The sequence below is a fragment of the Polypterus senegalus genome, chromosome 7, assembly GCF_016835505.1.
Source record: "Polypterus senegalus isolate Bchr_013 chromosome 7, ASM1683550v1, whole genome shotgun sequence".
In the NCBI taxonomy this organism is placed as follows: Eukaryota; Metazoa; Chordata; class Cladistia; order Polypteriformes; family Polypteridae; genus Polypterus; species Polypterus senegalus.
Window position 1 is genome coordinate 173020360 of NC_053160.1, and position 19224 is coordinate 173039583.

The following is a 19224-nucleotide window of genomic DNA, read 5'->3' on the forward strand; positions in this document are numbered from 1 at the left end:
GTTAATTAATGTTGGTTTGCCTGCTAATTGATATCTTTTCTTTTAACAATTTATCCGTTAATCACTGACGACACAGTAGCCCCAAGAGTGGACATTGAATTTTAAAGTTTATTGTTTAGATCTTCTAGGACTATACACTCTTCAAATGCTGACAGGTTTTGTGAATGAGATGGAATTCAATGCTTTGTATTTTTCTCTACGGGGTAAACTGCAATGACTGATATGGTTTGCGCTCTCACTAAAGCCATATGGGATTGTTTGAAACAACAGCCTTTAGCAACTCTGATGAATGATGCTGTTGACATACTTCATAGCTGCCATCACATTCAGGGACAGAATAAACACACGTGGGCTTTCATATTTAAATTCTTATGAAACAGTTAACTCCAAATCAAGAAAACATTCAATTACAAAATGTATAACATTAAATGTCAAATTTTTACAAACCTTTTAGTTTTAACGGAGTAAAAGACAATTTATTATCCTTATAATTACAGTGAACTGCAAGTTACTTGACTTTTGAGTCTATTCATACAGCCATTGATGAACCTGCAATATCCAGTGGTGAGGCCTAGTGTTAGGTTCAACACAGGGATCAAGTCTGTATGGGACATTAGTTCACCAAAAAAATGCACTTACTCACGCTAGCTAAAGATATGGAATCAAATGCAAGATCATAAAATAAAATAAAAACGCTGAAAGTAAAGCTCCTATTGAAAATCTAATGAAAATAAAGGTCTGCATCCCAAAAAAATAAGTATTAAAGTAGAATGCATCCGGTTCTGCAAGCAGATCTTCCAACTTGCAGGGAAAACTCGCGGGTTGGTGGCAGGATTGGCACTCCAGTCACTGTTAAAAAAAACTCACGCTGTTCCAGTGTGGTGCTGAGGTGTCACCCGTTGCCTGGATGCACTCGGGTCCTAATCCGGATGGTTCATTGTGTGGTGGGTGCGGCAATGTGCTGTAATTGGCACACACTCCCAACCTCCTCCTCCTCCTCCTCTCTCAAAATAATAAAGGAAAAATGCAAACACATTAACAAAAGTAGTTTAATCATAACACCACGGGTCTATCCTGTCTTAGCAAAATATCAGAACCAGAGACTGTAACTGAATCACACATCACCGCAAGCGCCTTTGGTTTTTTTTCCATAAATCAAATAGCCTGACCTTAGTACAGGAGTCCTACTGCTCAACACACAACTTGGTAACGTATTCCCTGTGTCTATAATTCAGTTGTAAAGAAAAACTTCATTGTGTTTCAGAGGGTACTGTTTGTGTATACTGTTCCCCAGAGATCCTCTGTTCTATCATAGAATTGTGATCTTGGTGTCCTGTTCAGAGTTGGTTCCTAAAATAAATAGATGGCTGGACAGAATTGTCCTTTGTCAGTTGTCTACTGCCTTCTATGTATTCAGGTCTGTTTCTTTTTAATTAGTTTGAACTCTTGAAGTAACAACAGATGGTCAATGTGATTTAATGAATTCAGATAAACCTGAGCTCATCTTGAATTATTACAGCAATAAACTTGAATACCTTTTAAATAAAGTCACTTAATTGTTTAATATTGAAATATAAATCTACTTTGGTATTTATATTTATAGGTGAAGTTGGTAATATACCACATGACCTGACACAACTTTTAGTTGATGTTAAGAATTGGAAGGCCTCTGTGTTCTCATTAGTACATTTTTTTTCTGTTCATGGTATTTTAATATTTTAAAAGCAGAAGTTACAAGATTCATTTTCATGTATGTGGTTTTATTTAGCATCTTTGTTTGAGAAAAATTATACTTACAAAAAAAATTCTTGATTTCATCCTGCCTCCATTTTAGAATTGAGTTGTTCGGAAACCACCTCCAAGGAAACACCATAATTTGAGCATCACAGAGACTTACTTAAAATCAAGTACAACACCCTTTGTCCTTTGTCCAAGATTATGGATATGAACTGTGAAGAAGTGTTTGTTTAGTACTTTAAGTTCTGATTTTCTGATAATGGCTCAAAAAAATGTATGTCACATATTTGATTCTTTCTTTCAGTGTTCTGATTGCAGCTGAATTTTTGTGCTCATGTAAACAGTTCATTTTGTGACCTGTATGGGGTATTGCAGAACTCCCAACCCCAGACACAACCACATTGACACAAATTCTGGTTGTAAATACAAAGTTTATTATACTTCTTTTACCTTAACAAAGTCTTCCTTGTAATAAATAGACAAGCCCAATACTCTTCTCTTCTTTCTCTCCCTTTTTCTCCACTCCTCCCTGGAGAGCTTTGTTGTCTCTCACCCGACTCCAACTCACCTGGTTGAGGTAGAGCAGCTATTTTAATATGAAACTCAGGAGTACTTCCACTGCCACAGCAATACCCGTAGGAATTAATTCCAGGTCTGACAGAAGTCCAATAAAGTAGGGATTACTGTAAACATCCCTGCAGTGTCCCCATGCGGCACCCACAGAACTCAACAGGTCTGCACTCTGGGACTGCAATTCCCAGTGTGCCCTGAGGGTAATTTACAAGGTACTAAAGCCCAGGGACACTACCATCTAGCATATCAGAGAATAAAATGCTAGTATGCAAGTGTCTTCCCCAGTCCTGTATTGGCCTCCTGGCAGAATAAACGTCCCTGTTCCGTCCTTGGCTGAACCCTAGTCCATGTATGCCATCCATTACACTTTCAATTCTTGTTTGAGCCATCTTTTTTTGATAGTAATCCACAGTCTGTTTAGAAACCATTGTGTTCTAGTTTATGTCTCAAAATCCACACACATTTCCTAGTCTGTTGTAAATAACATCTAGCAGTTGTTCTCTTTCATTGTGTCAACAGGCTGTTCGAAGAAGGTGGTTAGAAGAATAAAAGGCAGGCAGAGAGTGTCTGTGCTGCAGTTCAGCTGAGTTGCTTTGAGTGCTCATGTCTAGTTTAACAGTTGGGAAGCTTGTCAACCTGCAATTGCTGAGCCTCATTGTCTCTGAATGTGCCAGATTACATGACCAGGAATCTCAGAGGGTGACTGATTACACTATTCCACATTTTCTTCACAATTCCAGATAAGTGTTGAAATGTGACAGACTGAATATTACCTCATTCTGGCAGCCAATCAACGGACCACTCTTGATTAAGCCACAATCTTGGTCCATCCTTTTTCTTTTTCCACTCTGGCATAGTGATGCACGATTCACAAACAATTTGTTCTTTTTGAACGACTCTTTTCAATGAGTCATTAGAATCAATTCGCGAGCATGAACGAATCGATTCAATAGAGCTCAACAGGAGTGCTAAAAGCCATGCATAATTTCATCAGCTTTGTTTGTTTAGATGCGTAAACCACATGTGCAAGTGATACCGTCCATCTGATTCATGATTCTTGTTCACTTCACTTATATATTTTTTTTATATAGGGAACTGTGCCATTTTCTCTTTGATCTTATAAATACAATGCAGTAGCAACTCACTTCTATTAGAATATTTTAATTATTTGTTTAATACAATTTGTTACTGGAATTGTTTGAAACAGAATGTATAAACAAAATATTAAACTAATATGTCCCTTTGTACATTCAACAAATTCTTTCAGGTTCAAACTGAATCATTGTCCATTTATTGTTTACTTATGCTTCTCAAGCATAGTGTCTTATTTTAATTATTTGTTTTTCAGTATATTGTCATGTTCCGTATTTTCAAAGAGGTTAATATTGTATAATATGCATTCCCAGCATGTTTAATATATAATTTAATAAACATAAATTATACAGTTTATTATAATTAAATAAATAATGATGAATTTGTGACTCCTTCAAGGGAGATACTCCCACAATTTAAAAGGTTTTCCTTTTTATTATTAATGAATCAAAAGAATCAAGAAAATCAAATTAATCGAGTCACTTAATTAGGTAGTTTGAAAGAATCGAATCAGTAAAATTAATGGAAAAGCCCATCACTACTCTTGCGTGGTATGATGAATTCAAACACAACAACTCAAATACAACTCTGACAGCTAAAGTTTGAGAAGTTTATGCCTCATTGGTATATTTAAAACCATTGTCTTTGCTTCTTTCCTTGCAGCCGCACAAAAGTTACTCAATGTTTGTTGCCATTGTATTAATGGCACAATAGTCCATCCCTACAACTAATAACTTACTATAATAAAAACAAAGCAGTTTGATTTTGACTTTGCAAGTCACAGAGCTCTTTGGGGGTGTTATACACTATGTAACGCAACTGCAACTGTCCAAAATCTGTGACAATTTTCTTAAGAAAATGAAGACTATGACCGGAAATAGTAGGAAAATTCTGGTAGTGTGACCAATACGTCTCATTTATTCATTGATACCTGCAAGTAGTGAATCAATCTAAACTAATTTTTTGATCCTAAGTATCCAGAAGCTGGCCCATTTTTAATCAAACTCCTGGCAGGAACCAGCCCTGGACAAGGTGTTGGTGTAAGTGTAGACTCACATATCCATCGTTACTTATAATGGGCCTAACTTAATGCTGCCAGCCAGCCCAACACACATTTCTTCAGAATGTGAGAGTAAAACCAGAGTTTTACTTAGAGGGAAAAACCCAATGAGACAAGAACATAGGCCACAGTCTACTGTGTATAATTGCATTGGAATTTGATTTAGCAGCATAATTAGATGTAAATAATTCAAGACAAAAAGATGTTTCTGAGGGTACTGTAAATGGTACTGTTAAACATATGTTCTGTCACATATGGCAACTGCAATTTTCGGACATCCTTCCTGCAATTTTCAACCAAATAGTTGGCAGCTTTAGTGCATCACATTTTAATACTGGATAGACTTCAGTTAAACAATCTCATCCATATTTGTTGTGGCTTCTTACTGGAAATAACTAACAACATGAATACTCATGAAAGATTGAGCAGCAAAAGCAAAATTAAATACGAAAAACATTTCTGAAAAGTAGTGCTCATGTTATTGTGCTTAGTTAGTATGTCACCTAACAGTTCTGGCACATTTGATTTGACAGACACACTCATCAGTCCCTCAGTAAATCAGCCACAGCAGTTTTTTTTTATGTTCAAGATGCATCCTATTTATACTCTTGTTTACATCCCTGACAGCTGGAGAATGTCTGAGCAGTTCTTCATTTAATCTTTTTGGACCGAAAAGGCCAATTTACAGGTGTCTCACAACAAATCACTCACAAAAAAAGATTAAGCTAGCATGGAAAGCACTTGCATGAGATGTTTTAAGCAATGCCACCCAGGGTCTAAATTATATCCATTCATCCACTGAATATCCTTAATAGCATAGGTGCTAAATTGGAAATGCTGTAATTCTGGGTGGTCCATTGTAGGGCACACTAACACACAAGGCCACTTTCATTCATTCTTGGACAATTAGGAGTAGCCAGTGAACCTAATATTAAAAATAATTCAGATGTTAGAGCAAAGTGAGCTACCCTGATATACAGTGGCATAACAAGTAAACTCCATATAAACTGTGACTGGGCTGGGATTTAGATACAACCTCTGGGAACTACAAACACGACACTGCTAACCCCATGTGTCACCATGTACTCCATCTAAAATACAACTTTTATTAATTCTTTGAATTAGAGATTTTCAAAAGATATTGCATGTTAATTTTGAATGTTAATTCTCTTGGATTTTAATTTTGAATGGTGCAAAATGAGCAAAACTAAGGGCTGGTTTATGCTTGACACTCAGAACATCTACATGCACGCATCATGGCTGCCACTTGTTCCCATTTGACGCTTCCTCTGAGCGCATCCTCAGAAATTAACGTGACGTGTGTGCGAGTTGCAATACCACCAAAAAGTCGGGGGTGCAGTGTGATCAAGTTGGAATGTCATGTTAGAGTCGCTGTTTACTATCTACATGTGACAAAAAGCCGCTATGCGGATCCTACATAATCGGTGTGCCTGCTTCGATGTTTGATGAATGGTTCAATGTGGTGAGGCAAAATGTAATGACACGATACATTTAAAAAGTCTCACATACCATCTTCTGTGCTATCTCTTTTTTTTTTTACACATTCACAACAGCATCGGAATGTACGGCAGTGTATTTAAGCCACAGAGAAAAAAATTAAGGACACAGTGAAAAGGTCTGTTCTGTGATTAAAGTAGAAACTTCAGCTTTAATATCAAAATGTCCACTTTAACCTTGTGGTTTATTTTATCATTAAAGTAGACCGTAGTAAACATCTTCTTAAAATCGACCCAGTTCTGAATTGCTAAGTGCTTCTGGGGCTTCCTCCTGAAACCTAAATTTATGATATTCCAGCTCTCTGTACATTTAGAATCCTTAGATTTATACTTGATATCGCTTTCATGATGAAATGCATTAAAGCACGTATGTTATATTTTACAGATAAATCGTTAACTTCATTTAAATAATGAATACTGTTAATAATTACACATGTGGGGGCGGCACAGTGGCTGAGAGGTAGCACTGCTGCCTCGCAGCGATTCACATCCCTGGTGTTCCCTGCCTGGAGTTTGCATGTTTTCCTGGTGGGTTTCCACGGTGTGCTCCAGTTTCCTTCCAAAGACATGAAGGTTTGAGGTTTGGTGACACTAAAATGACGCTAGTGTTTGTGTATGCTTGTGTTCAGTTTGCGATGAGTGGATGCCCAGTCCAGGAATTTTGTTTCTGTCTTGCACCCAGTGCTTGCTGGAATGGGCACATCCCTGGATTGATAGACATACCGTATATACTCACGTTTAAGTTCTCCCACGGATAAGTCGGGGCTTGATTTACCGCATAATTCTAGTATTTTATAATGTCGGTCGTATAAGTCAAATGTGGAAAACTCACGCTATTAGTCCGAGAGAGTAACCACTTGAGCACACTGCCTTTTTTTCCTATGGATTGTGCCTAGTGACCACATGGTAATACACAAACTATTCTGAAGCAATGTTTGCACTGTTTTGTGTTTTTTGTATCTCAAACCCTCATAAACCTTTATCGTAAGACCATCCCTTATCTACGACTGTTCGATCAGAAGAAAATATGAATCTGGTTTTAAATTAAAAGTCGTTTTAGTGGCAAAAGACATTGGACACTGCACTGCTACAACAAAATTTGATGTGTTTGAGAAACTGATGCGAGATTGGAGGAAGCAAGAAGATGTAAAAAAAAAAAAAATGAAGTGTTGCATTTTTGAATGGGCATATAAGTCAGGGTCTGATTTTATGATTGACTTTTTGGGTTTCAAGACCCGACTTACACGTGAATATATACGGTAATCAATAAACATCCTTTTCAGAGATTGTGGAAAAGTGTCCACAGAATTTAATGGATATTTCAGACAATTCACAACACAGCGAAGCCGAACATTTTCTCACCGTGATGATATCTTGCACTGCCTCCTGGGGGAATCTTCCAAATTTACGTAAAGTACGCACGCAAGTATAAACAGTACAACACTTGTGCAGCAGTAGCGTCCGCTGGTGCACACGTTGCGTTGTGTGAAGTATAATCCCGGCCTAACTCTGCAGCATGAAAGCTTGCAGTTTTATTCTATCGATTTAAAGAAGGAACGCTGTTTCCCCACATCTCTGTCTGTCCTTCTTCCATTTAGGTTTCATCAGGTTAGTTCTCAAGACGGTCGCTGCCCCAAAATTTTACTCTTAGCAACTCTTATCTTACATCCCCACCACTCCACCATCAGATGGAATGCCCACTTATTCTCTATCTTGGTATTAATTCAAGAGGTCACAGGTGAACCTAAAATTATTGTGGTAGGATTAAAAAAAAAAAAAGCTTTCCGTGCAAGTTACAATGTATTAGCATATGCCGTGTAAAATTTTTTATTATTTGCATATGTCGAAATTCGGCAGAAAATATCTCGCACAAAAGGTTTTTCTTTCATTTAGTGAGTATGTGCTCCTTCAATTCCTTTAATTCATTTAATGTTGCATGAATTCCTTTGGGGTTGCATCTAACCACAATTCTTCCCACTGCGTCTTAAGAAGCATCTTAATATATAGAAAAAAGAAAAGCATATCCGCTGAATGCATCTGTTTGTTTTTACCTTAGCACTCTTTGGGTGGGGGGAGTATTAAAAAAAAGAGACAAAAGCATAGAAAACTGTTTTTTTTTTTTTTTCATTTTTTGCAAGAAAGAAAAATGTCTCTTGAAAGTGTTGAAAAAATCTATTCTCCATGCAACAAACCAGTTTCCTTTGAAGTAAGCAAGACTGTGTAAAGTGTTGCTCTTTCAAGTCCTACAAACTTCTTCTGTTGTAACACTCTCTGTTGTATGTCTGATGAAAGGAAATGTATCATGATTTTTTTTTTTTTTTTGGTAGTTTTTAAAAATAATGGACCCGTGTTAGGTCACCTTAAAAATTTTCCAATGAGTTCTGCTTTTTAGGTGATGGTGATGCTTGATGATCATGATGACAGGATGTGTTTGTGCGAACTCTGAATGTCACCTTTAAATGAACTGCTAGGCATGCAAAGCTTTCTGAAGGCTTGAAACTGAGGCACACAATAATACCTCGTCCTGTCACACAAATGAGACTTCTGCAGGAGAGCTGGCTGACCGTTTTTTTTTTTTTTTTGGAGCCTTTAATTCCAGTGTTGGGGTGTAGAGAGCCAATGTTATGCAGCCAGCAAAAATCAGCCCTGGCAGGAATAGCAGCCCATTACAGGTCTTACACACACAAACGCACACTTACTTATATTAGACAACTAAGGATCTTTGAGATTTGCAATGTAAGTGGACATAAAACTCTCAAAATGTGTGAAAATATATAGTGACTATAAAATTAACTCCTTAGAGAATTTCACATTTTGTTGCTATACAACACTGAATCATAGTGGATTTAATTTGGCTTTTTTGATCAAGAGAAAAAGACTTTTTAATGTCAAAATAAAAAGTATTTAGTAGATGGACCTTTGAAATAGAACTTCTGAACTTTTTAGAACTAGGCTAAAGTGACATGGACATCTTAATATATTTGGAAAAGAGTGGTGGGAAAGGAAGTAGAGGAGAAGTGAAAGTGATGGAGGCCAAAGCGGAGGTGGATGGATAAAGTAAAAAGTATGGGGAAGAGGTACAGGACCAAGCTAGGTGGAGAAGGTCGATCAAGAACATCGACCCCAGATAGAAGTGGTTATAGATGATGAGGAAGAAGGAGGAGAAGAAACAGAGTTAGTAGGTGCACCTTTGGCAACCATGACAGCTGTGAGACTGTGTGTATGTAACTGTCCGGGGTGGCTCCACAGTTCCTGCCCTTAACTGAGGATAAGCTATGCAATGAGGACACATACCGTAGCAAGGGAAGATGCAAAGTTCTTTGTGCTTTTATTTTAAACAAACAAGTGTTCAGACGGTATAGTGTGATCTTCATTGAATAAAGATTCCATACAACAGGTGAATGTGGTGGAAGTTTAAAGTCTAACAATTAATAAATCCATAAAAATGAAGCTAAAATCCTGGCTATAATCCTTTCATTAAATCAACCATGAGCCTCAATGCTTCTTTCTCACACTGACAGGCACAGACAACTAACTCAAAGTCAGACGCAGGTTCCAGGACAAAAAAAATGTGACACATAAACTACCAGCAAATATTTTTTGTCTTCCCTTCCTATAAAACTTGAACTGATTTAAAATTCCATGAAAGCAATGAACAGGGAAGGCGAAGGATTTCGATATTTGAGACCGACGTTTCCACAAATAACTGACGACACAAATCAGACACGTCACCAGTGACAAGTACTTCGAAGATCTGCTAGTGGTTCCATAGGAAATCACATGTAAGGTATTCAAGAATGTTGTTGAGAATATTCTTGGCATTTACTGAGTTCCAAAACACATCCAGCTGATTTATAATATGCTCCAAGCATAAAAAACCATGAAGAAGAACATGTTGCAGAAGATTAATTTTCTACTTTACGCTTGGACTTCTTCCCTGTTCATCTTGGTGCAGTCACAAAGATGGCGAAACATTTCACCAGGATATTGCTATGGTGGAAAAGCACTTTCTGAGCAAATAGAATCCTTCCTTGGTGGCCAATAAATGTTGGGCACTGAAACGAGAAGCATCAGATGCTAAAATGAAATGAAAATGCGCAACAAAACATTTTGAGCTCAATTGAACTAATGGAATGTGTCAGTAGGTCAGTTCAGCTTAGGTTGGAGAGCATGCAATGGCATAGTGCGTTGCACCAAACAATGAAACAGTTTGGGATCCTGGTTGGCAACCACCAAGGCAGAGACACAGTCCAGTCCTTCCCTATGAAAATGTTAAATGGGTGTCCTCTTGGCCTGGTCCAGCCACTCTGGTCCTTAATAATAAGGACCCTGTGAGCTGGATCACCCTCGGGGAATCCTGCCACATGGCTGTAGTGCCGTAACTGACTCTCCCTCACAATGAAGGTAATGTGCCTTATTCGGGACTTCATGAGCAACCACTCGTTAAACACAAAGTCAACCCAGCGATACCCAAGGATTCTCCAAAGAGACAAAGTATTGAAGGAGTCCAGTCTTCATCTCAGGTCACTGGATAGCGTCCATGTCTCACAACCATATAGCAAGACAGGAAGCACCAGGACTCTAAAGACTTGGACCTTCATCCTTTTGTAGAGATATCAGGAGCATCACACACCCTTTTCCAGTGACCTCATGGCCCCCCATGCTCTCCCAATCCATCTACTGACTTCATAGGAAGAGTCACCAGAGACATGAATGTCACTGCAATGATAAGTAAACCTCTTGACGTGGTCGACACTGTCTCCATAGACAGACATACTGCTAATGGCTGTGCCTAAGAGTTCATTAAAAGTCTGGATCTTGTTTTTTTTAACTTGCAAGCCCATATGATCATACTTGTCGCTCAGTCTCTAAAGAGTACCAATCAGAGCCTCCTTGTGTCAGCATCATTAAGCTATTAAAAACGCTAAATTCAGTACAATTTAAACTCATGCTTCTCCAAATCCGTACATGATACAGTCGTTTGGAAAGTTATATCTGTTTTCGTCTTTTAGCTGCCTGTCATAATTGCCACAGATTTTTCAGGAAGCAAAACCTTTGAAAAGTGTGTTGTCCAGTGTAATCAGAATTATTGGTATTGGTATAGACTTCTGGTTACTTGTGATTTTGAACTGAATTAAGCGAGATTGACAATGTTATACTATGAACAGTGGTGGCATCGGTGGCGCAGTGGGTAACACTGCTGCCTCGCAGTTAGGAGACCCGGGTTCGCTTCCCGGGTCCTCCCTGTGTGGAGTTTGCATGTTCTCTTTCCACTGGGTTCTCCGGTTTCCTCCCACAGTCCAAAGACATGCAGGTTAGGTGCATTGGCAATTCTAAATTGTCCCTAGTGTGTGTGTGCGCCCTGCAGTGGGCTGATGCCCTGCCCGGGTTTGTATCCTGCCTTGCGCCCTGTGTTGGCTGGGATTGGCTCCAGCAGACCCCCGTGACCCTGTAGTTAGGATATAGCGGGATGGATGGATATTATGGACAAGTTGACAGTGTCTCTAAAGGAACCCGCCTAAATTTCTAAGACTGTAAAACTAAATAAAATAAAATTCTACAGAGACCTGGAAAAACTAAATAAAACAAAACAGAAACAGAAGTGATTAAGTGACCTAAGACAAACAGATAAACAGAACTTTAATCTGAGAAGGAGATAAATTTGAAGGGAGAAAAGCTGCTAGTCAAACAAGAGCGATGCCTACAAGCGTTACTCCCTTTTCATTATTAAAGACACGTCATTACATAATTGACTCATAATTAATTCCAATTAAACTGACCTAGAAAGGGGCAGGAAGTCTGAACACAGACACAAAGCTGCAAGTCATAAACTTAACAAGCTTAAAACAAAGGATTAACAGAACAGAACAAGATCCTGCTTAAACTACGCAAGGTAAAGTTGAAAAAGGACCAGGAGAACGTCATAGGCAGGACCTACGTGAAACAATGACACCTCCCAAAGAAGGAGATCACAGTGCCACCTAACAAATCTATTACAGCTTGTTTTCCTGTGAAATATGAAGTGGGCTATTCAAAATGTACTGCAGTGTTCCTGTTATGGTCACTATTAATTTTTTGCAAATTATTTTTAGCCTGTTTTTGTACAGCGTACTTCTAAAATTGTTATGAAATTTTGGCATTGTTTTCTGATACCACCTTTGTTTCATCAGTGGAATTGTTGTTGCCATGTTGTTAGGCCATCAACCTGGAGATGTGAGGTTGAGTATATTCACCTTCGTAGACGTATAGTTCATGATGAACACTTGCCATTCATCCGAGTTTGTGGATTTCCGCATGATAGCGGTTTTGCGCTCTTGAAACATGGTATAGACTCTTGTTTTGGCTTCAACTTTGATTATTGATTTTCAGATGAGTTTTATTGAAAAAGATTGACCATCAGTATTGATCTTTTTGCTAGCACTTTTGACTTTTTTCTACTGGTCACCTCCATTATTTAGAAGTTTGTTCCTTGTTGACAAACTAAAACAGTTGCCAGACAGCCATACTTGGTTCTTGTTAAAATGCATCCATTCATCCATCCATCCATTTATTTCCTGATTACACTAAGTCCACTAATATTAATAGAGAAATTAAGTTTATCTCAGCAGCATTTGACCTAAGATAGTTAACAAACTTGGATGGAATCCCAGTTGACAGTCATACAGCATACTTATCTTCACAGCAATGCTCTCTCTCCTTTATGTAGAATTTAATTAAATTAAAGAAACATTACCGAAGGATGTGGGAAAAAGCCAGAGGGAACCCCAGCAGGCTGGTGGAGAACATTCAGGCTTCATCTTGTTAGAGATGGATGTTAACTAAGATCTCTGCAGCAGTGACGTGGGAATGTGAGACTGTGCCATTCTGCTGGTTGAAGAGACTCTAGAAATATATGGACGCAGGTGTTTTATGTTTGTCTTCAGAGCTATATTACATTTGGTATGCCAGAACACACTGTGCTTTTATACTGATTTGAAAATATTAAATATTAAGCTGGCAGTGTTTTCATTTTAGCTCAGTGGTTTATTCTTCTTGAAAGAATAGGCAATTTATGTTTAATGTCATACAAATCAGATCAATAAAGTAAATGGAGCATTGCAATATTTACTTTTAGTTTTGGTTTTAGATACTTTACTATAATTCAATTTTACTTATCCCTTTAAACTTGAAATGTTTGCTGTGCCCTAAAGTAACATCTTCATAAAGGGTGGCATAAAGAGCTTTTGCCCCCCACACTTCCCTTTCTGTCACCAGCTTGTTAGGCTAAAAGAGCCGTTACTTTAAGTCACAATTACATGGTGTGACAGATTGCCTAGCTAGCAAAAGGGTTGCTAGGCAGAGAAGGTCACAGAGGTGGAAAGGATCATAGAAGGAACATGTAAGGGGACATATGAGTTAAAAAAGACCTCACATAATGTGTTATAAAAAATAAGTGCCACCCCCCTCCCTTTGTCCCTTTGTGACTCCTAATTGGTTCAGTGTAACGAGTGCACATTGTGAGGAGTTGATGCCACCATTGCTGTAGAAACAGGATCTGGCTCCCCACAAATGTATGGTTGCTCAATAAAAGTAAATGATAGTGCATTACTGTTGTGTTAATTTTGAATAAATACGCAAATATCATAGAACATGGCAATCCAAGCTTTGTTTTGCCTAATGAGGCAGTGTGGCATGGTGGTTAAGGCTTTGGACTTAACTCCAGAGCTTGTAGGTGCTGAGGCTCTGTGAACATAAGCAAGTCACGTCACCCGCCTGGGCTCCATTTGGAAAAATAAAAAAAAGTAACCAATGGCATCTCAAATTTTACAAGCTGACTTGGATAAAAGTGTCAGCCAGAGGGTCACAACCTTGACACCAATAACGAAAAGGGTCATTTTTGGTCCATTCTCTGTCTGAATTTCCACATTAATCCCCCCAGACTATTTTGCGTTCACTGAACTTCTGATTCCCTTTTAGTTAACGGCCTTTGCTACTAGCTTTTTGAGTCTGATTTGACTTAATGTTTTTGGATCCTCAGAAAGTTGATTTGTTTTCTTTACTACGTCTTACTTCTCTGTTGTTCTGGGACAGCACATGTGTCAGCTGGGCCTGTCCACAATAACTCTTGAGCCATTACACTGTGTGTAAATCTATGTGCAGAATCAAATCGAAATGACTCAACAGTGTGTAGCTGCAGTCCGCAATATGTTTAATGTCACTCATGACGTGTACTCAAGGGACATCATTCTTTATACGGCCATTTGTCTGACTTGCAATGAGACAGTGAGAATTTTTATTGAAGATGATCAGGAAATTAAATGTATTTCAAAAAAAGCCACAGTTACAATTTAAAGTTTAAACCAATCTGTCATTAAAAATGTAAACACTAAGCAAAAATCAAAGATTTAAATACCATAAGCAAGTTTGTTTACCAGGAAAACGTTTTATTGTAGGACTCACACGCCAGCACCACTTTTATCCAGTCTTGGAAACTAGGAAGTGTACAGAACTGACCTCCATACCTTTGACAAAAAAAATGAAATCTTTAGTGAATAGTGGTCTACAGCAGGGTTTCTCAATCTTTTTTCAACCATGACCACTTCTCGACCACGTTTCTTCCTGTGGACCACCTATCTTTCTGGTAGAAGGGTAGCTATTCAAATGTTTTGTTTATAAATAGAACATGTTTTATTGGAACACAATCCAATTTATTACATTACAATGCAAACTGCATACAATAATTTCTCAATGTACACTTTAAGTCAGCGTTGCTCAACCTTTAAGTATTTGCGACCCGAGTTTTCATAACAGTTTTAATCGTGCCCCCCCCTTAACATTTTTTTGAAATGTAGATGCATATTTTATTATACCTACTTAATTTTTATCGACATTTATCTAACTCTATATTTATTTTCTAGTATCAGAATGTAGTTTAAGTTCATTTGTTTTGGTTTCAACAGATGTTTTTATTTCATATTTTTGATTCTTGTTTTCTTTTTTTCACATCTTCGTGCCCCCCTAGGGGGGACCGTCCCACAGGTTGAGAATCACTGCTTTAAGTATTTCTCGATCAACGTGACCCTTGTGCTTGATGACAAGAAACAAGGTTTTTTTAAATCAATTTCTATTGCTGTGAGGGATAACTGAAGATCACCTCTGTCCATTATGTTAAGACGATTCTGCATTTGGTTCAGTAAATAATTCACACCACTGAAACCTGATTCTGTATTACAACACTGGTATGAATTTCGCAAAACAAATGCGAGTAATTTCATTTCAGACATGAGGGGTCTCACATAATGCTTTCAGTCAAATCGGTGATAGTTAATATACATGCTTTGCATGATTTGTGATGAAATCCCCTATTAGAATATCTCAATAAAGATAATTGAAAGGCTAAGTTCAGGGACCTTCTTTTTTTAGTTTTAATGAAATATGCACATTTTAAAAGAAATTTTTGTATTCTTTAAAATTTTGCAAAATTAGTCTATTGTAAATTTTGAACGTGCAGATTGACTGGAAAAGGTCAAAAAACTCTCAAATTGGAAATAAAAGTTATTAAGCAATTATTTTCAACAGCAATTGTGAAAGGAATGGCAAAAATAAGAGGTAAAATGCCTGTAATATTCATAGGAAGAAATATCACTAGCACTGCTGCAGCCACGCACCTGAGATACTGAAATCGCCCCAGGGTATCCCATGGGGGTTGGAGTGAGGAACTGGGTGGAAGATGGAAGTGGAAGCGATGTTGCCGCCTCACAGAGCACGCTTGGCGATTCAACCACTGGAAAACATGGTCACTTCACTTCTGTTTTCTTTTCTTCCCACTTCTTTCTGTGGCCCCCTAATTTCGTGTCATGGCCCCCCTTTTATGTAATTTTCACCTGTGGTCCCTTTGGAATATCCTGTGGCACCCAATGGGCCATATGGCCCCAGGTTGAGAACCTCTGGTGTGCAGTACACTAGCAGAAAACGTGGACTTAGCTTGTGTTACTGGACGTATGCAACACGAGTCCTTTTCATATTAATAAGACCTGCTGATATTTTACAAATCTGTTATCATCTGTTCTGGATTATTCACTGTATAGAACCGGTTACAGATCTATATAAATAAAAGTTTTTTTCTGGAACCTTCATGTGGATGGGTCTTTTGAGAACCAAAAATGGTTTCCCAATGTGATCACCCTAAAGAACCTCTCTGGCAACTTAGTGTACTTGCGAAAAATTTTACAGGGCACACCAGGTTTGTGGCTTGTCTTTTAAGGATCCTGAGACCTCGGCTCAATGTCACTGCTCTTTTCATATCCCTCATAAGTGTTTCCAAATTTTGTAATCACAGATTAAAAAATCACCCTTAAAGAATGAGTGCCATACAAAGTGCCTGTGATTGCTGAGAATAAAATTATATAGAATTATGGTACTCATGGGGTAGGCTTTATATAGCGTCATTTTATCAAAAGAATTCTGGTACAGTATTGTTTTGTTCTCTCGTTATTATTAAAAAACAAATAAATGTAACATTAATGAACATGTTTTACTAACGAAATTTGTTCATAAAAATTGTGATGATTTATGTTCTGATTATCATTTTTTTTTTTATTTTAATGCTGCTCCCATTTCTAGGAGGTGGAGGTTTGTATGATTTCTTTCTTTTTGAAATTTCTCTTATATATGTATGTGCAGTATTTACAGTATGTGTTTTGCCTGCTTGTCCCTGTTATTTTGCAATGAACTAATGCGCCATTCATTTTAAATATGTTCTATTTCAGGAACCAGGAGCATGGAATCCTGGGAAACCTTTTGATCAAGGTAATACACAATTCTAATTTGTTATCTCTTTAAGTGCACTGTATTAAAAAAGAATTTTATTATATATTGTGACAGATTAGGTGCTTGCTCGCACCCTTGCACCCTCAGACACCACGTCAGACACCAGGTAAAAGTCAAATAATGATATTTATTATATCAATAATGTGCACAAAGCACCACCACTCCACTATTCTACAATAAACCAAATAAACAATACTCAATCACAATCCTCCACTCCCAGACGCTTAGCCTCCCTGCCTCCCAACTCAGCTCGTTGTCTGGGAGTTCCCATAGTCCTTTTATACTCCCTGACCCGGAGGTGTTTCTGCCCAACAGTCCACAAGTCTTTATTCCTTCCGGGTCAGGGTAAATAGCCCTTTTCCTCAACCCGGAAGTCCATCGCTCTTCCTATGACGAACCTATGGGTCACAGGGCACGAAGAAGCCCTCGGTCCTCCCTGCAGCTCCCTCCTGTGGCCCCCATGGCATCCAGCAGGGCTGTGCATAAAAACCACATTGTCCATGATGCCCTTCTGGGGACCTCCATGCTGCAAGGAGGGCTCCACCTGGTGGCTTGGGGGTATTGGCTGGGATGAATGGCCGGCCATATCTTACAATATTAAAGTTATTTTTTTAATAACATCAATTAATACAACAACATAAATGTAGCAATCCTACAGCACTATTAGGCATAACATGGTAATCAATATGAGCTGCGATACTCGTCCATTGCAGGGCACATTTTGTCTTTGGGCTAATTTGGAGCTGAGATTGGCCGAACCAACTCATCTTGTGGTGTGAGTAGCCCATGCAAATCTTGGGAAAACATGAGAAATTCACACCTGCACTGAACACTCGGTCTGCATAATGCATTGGAAAAATGGTCAAAGCTCGTCCTGGTGGCAGAGCAAAAAATTAAGGATAAGTAAGATCACAGCACGCTGTGCATGTACTAAAGGTTTTTTTTTTCTTCGATGCTTGCGCTTTTGAGAAATAAGTTTCTGTTTTTGCTGTCTCCATGGAGATCTTGCCCAGAATATGATACAAATGTCACCCCAAGCATTTCTAGGGTATCAGAGCTTGGCAGATAAAGCTCATTACATTGCATTAACTGATCATTATTCCGTCCTCCTCGTTTTTCAAATACCTGCTATTGTTTTTGACTCCAAATATTCTGATAATGTTTTGGCTTTGATGACAGATCTTCATGACTGTCAGTTTTGACCTGTAGCCTGTTCTTTGACTTTTGATTCTCCTGGTCATTTTCTTTCCTTTCTGTTGTCTGTTGCGAGTCAGTATGATTTAGTGAAGGGCACTGCTTTATTAGGGTTTGTTTTACTGACTAATATTATCATTAAACTATATTTCTTAATTCTCATGTAGCTTAGTGTTATTTCAAATTTTTTGGTCCCTGAGGAGGAGGAGGAGGAGGAGGAGTAGGTGAGGAACAGGGTGAGGTTTCTTAAGGTGGCTGGAGTGCCAATCCTGCCACCAACCCCCAAGTTTTCCTTGCAAGTTGGAGGACCTGCTTACAGCACTAGCTGCAGGTTAATGAAAATGCTTAAAAATATTTCCTATTTAAAGTAAGGGTAAATAGGTGTTTGTGTTATGAAAATCCATCCATCCATCCATTTTCCAACCCGTTGAATCCGAACACAGGGTCACGGGGGACTGCTGGAGCCAATCCCAGCCAACACAGGGTGCAAGGCAGGAACCAATCCCAGGCAGGGATAAACACACCCACACACCAAGCACACATTAGGGACAATTTAGGATCGGCAATGCACCTAACCTGCATGTCTTTGGACTGTGAGAGGAAACCAGAGTACCCGGAGGAAACCCACACAGACACGGAGAGAACATGCAAAGTCCACGCAGGACCACTACCACTGCGCCACCGTGCTGCCCATGAAAATTCATGTATGAAAGTTTTTCTTCAGGAATGGATTAGCTCCTCATTTTTTAGAACATTAGAACAATCTGGACGAGAACAGGCTCTTCAGCCCAACAAACATCGCCTGTCCTATTCACTTAATTCTTCCAATATAACAAGTTGAGTTTTGGCAATCCCTAAAGTACTGCTGTCTATCATACTACTTAGTCACTTGTACCGTTGTATCTACTGTATGGTTCTGTTGGTGAAGAAAAACTTCCTAAAGTTGGTGCAGAATTTACCCGTAATAAGTTTCCAACCTTGTCTCCATGTTATTGCTGAACTCATTTTAAAGTCACAGTCTCGATCTACTGGACTAATTTCCTTCATAATTTTAATCACTTCAGTGATGTCTCCTCTTCATCTTCATTTGTTTAAACTGTAAAGGCTCAGCTCTTTTAATCTTTCCTCATAACTCATTGCCTGTAGCCCAAGAATCAGCCTATGGTCTCTCTTTTGTAGACTTATTTTTTAATGCTGCTATATCCGTTTTGTAGCCAAGATTATACACAGTACTGCAGGTGA

General features: G+C 38.5%; 1 protein-coding gene across 2 annotated transcripts in view; it reads left to right on the forward strand.

Moving 5' to 3' along the window:
- spock3 (SPARC (osteonectin), cwcv and kazal like domains proteoglycan 3) overlaps positions 1–19224 on the forward strand; it is a 411929-nt gene that overhangs the window by 141830 nt on the left and 250875 nt on the right. Inside the window, exons 3-4 of one of the 2 annotated variants that reach the window (XM_039759614.1) lie at positions 16582–16590; positions 16728–16767. In XM_039759614.1, coding sequence (XP_039615548.1) covers positions 16582–16590; positions 16728–16767 — 49 coding nt within the window. The remainder of the gene's footprint in view (positions 1–16581; positions 16591–16727; positions 16768–19224) is intronic. The other variant, XM_039759615.1, reaches the window with a different exon arrangement.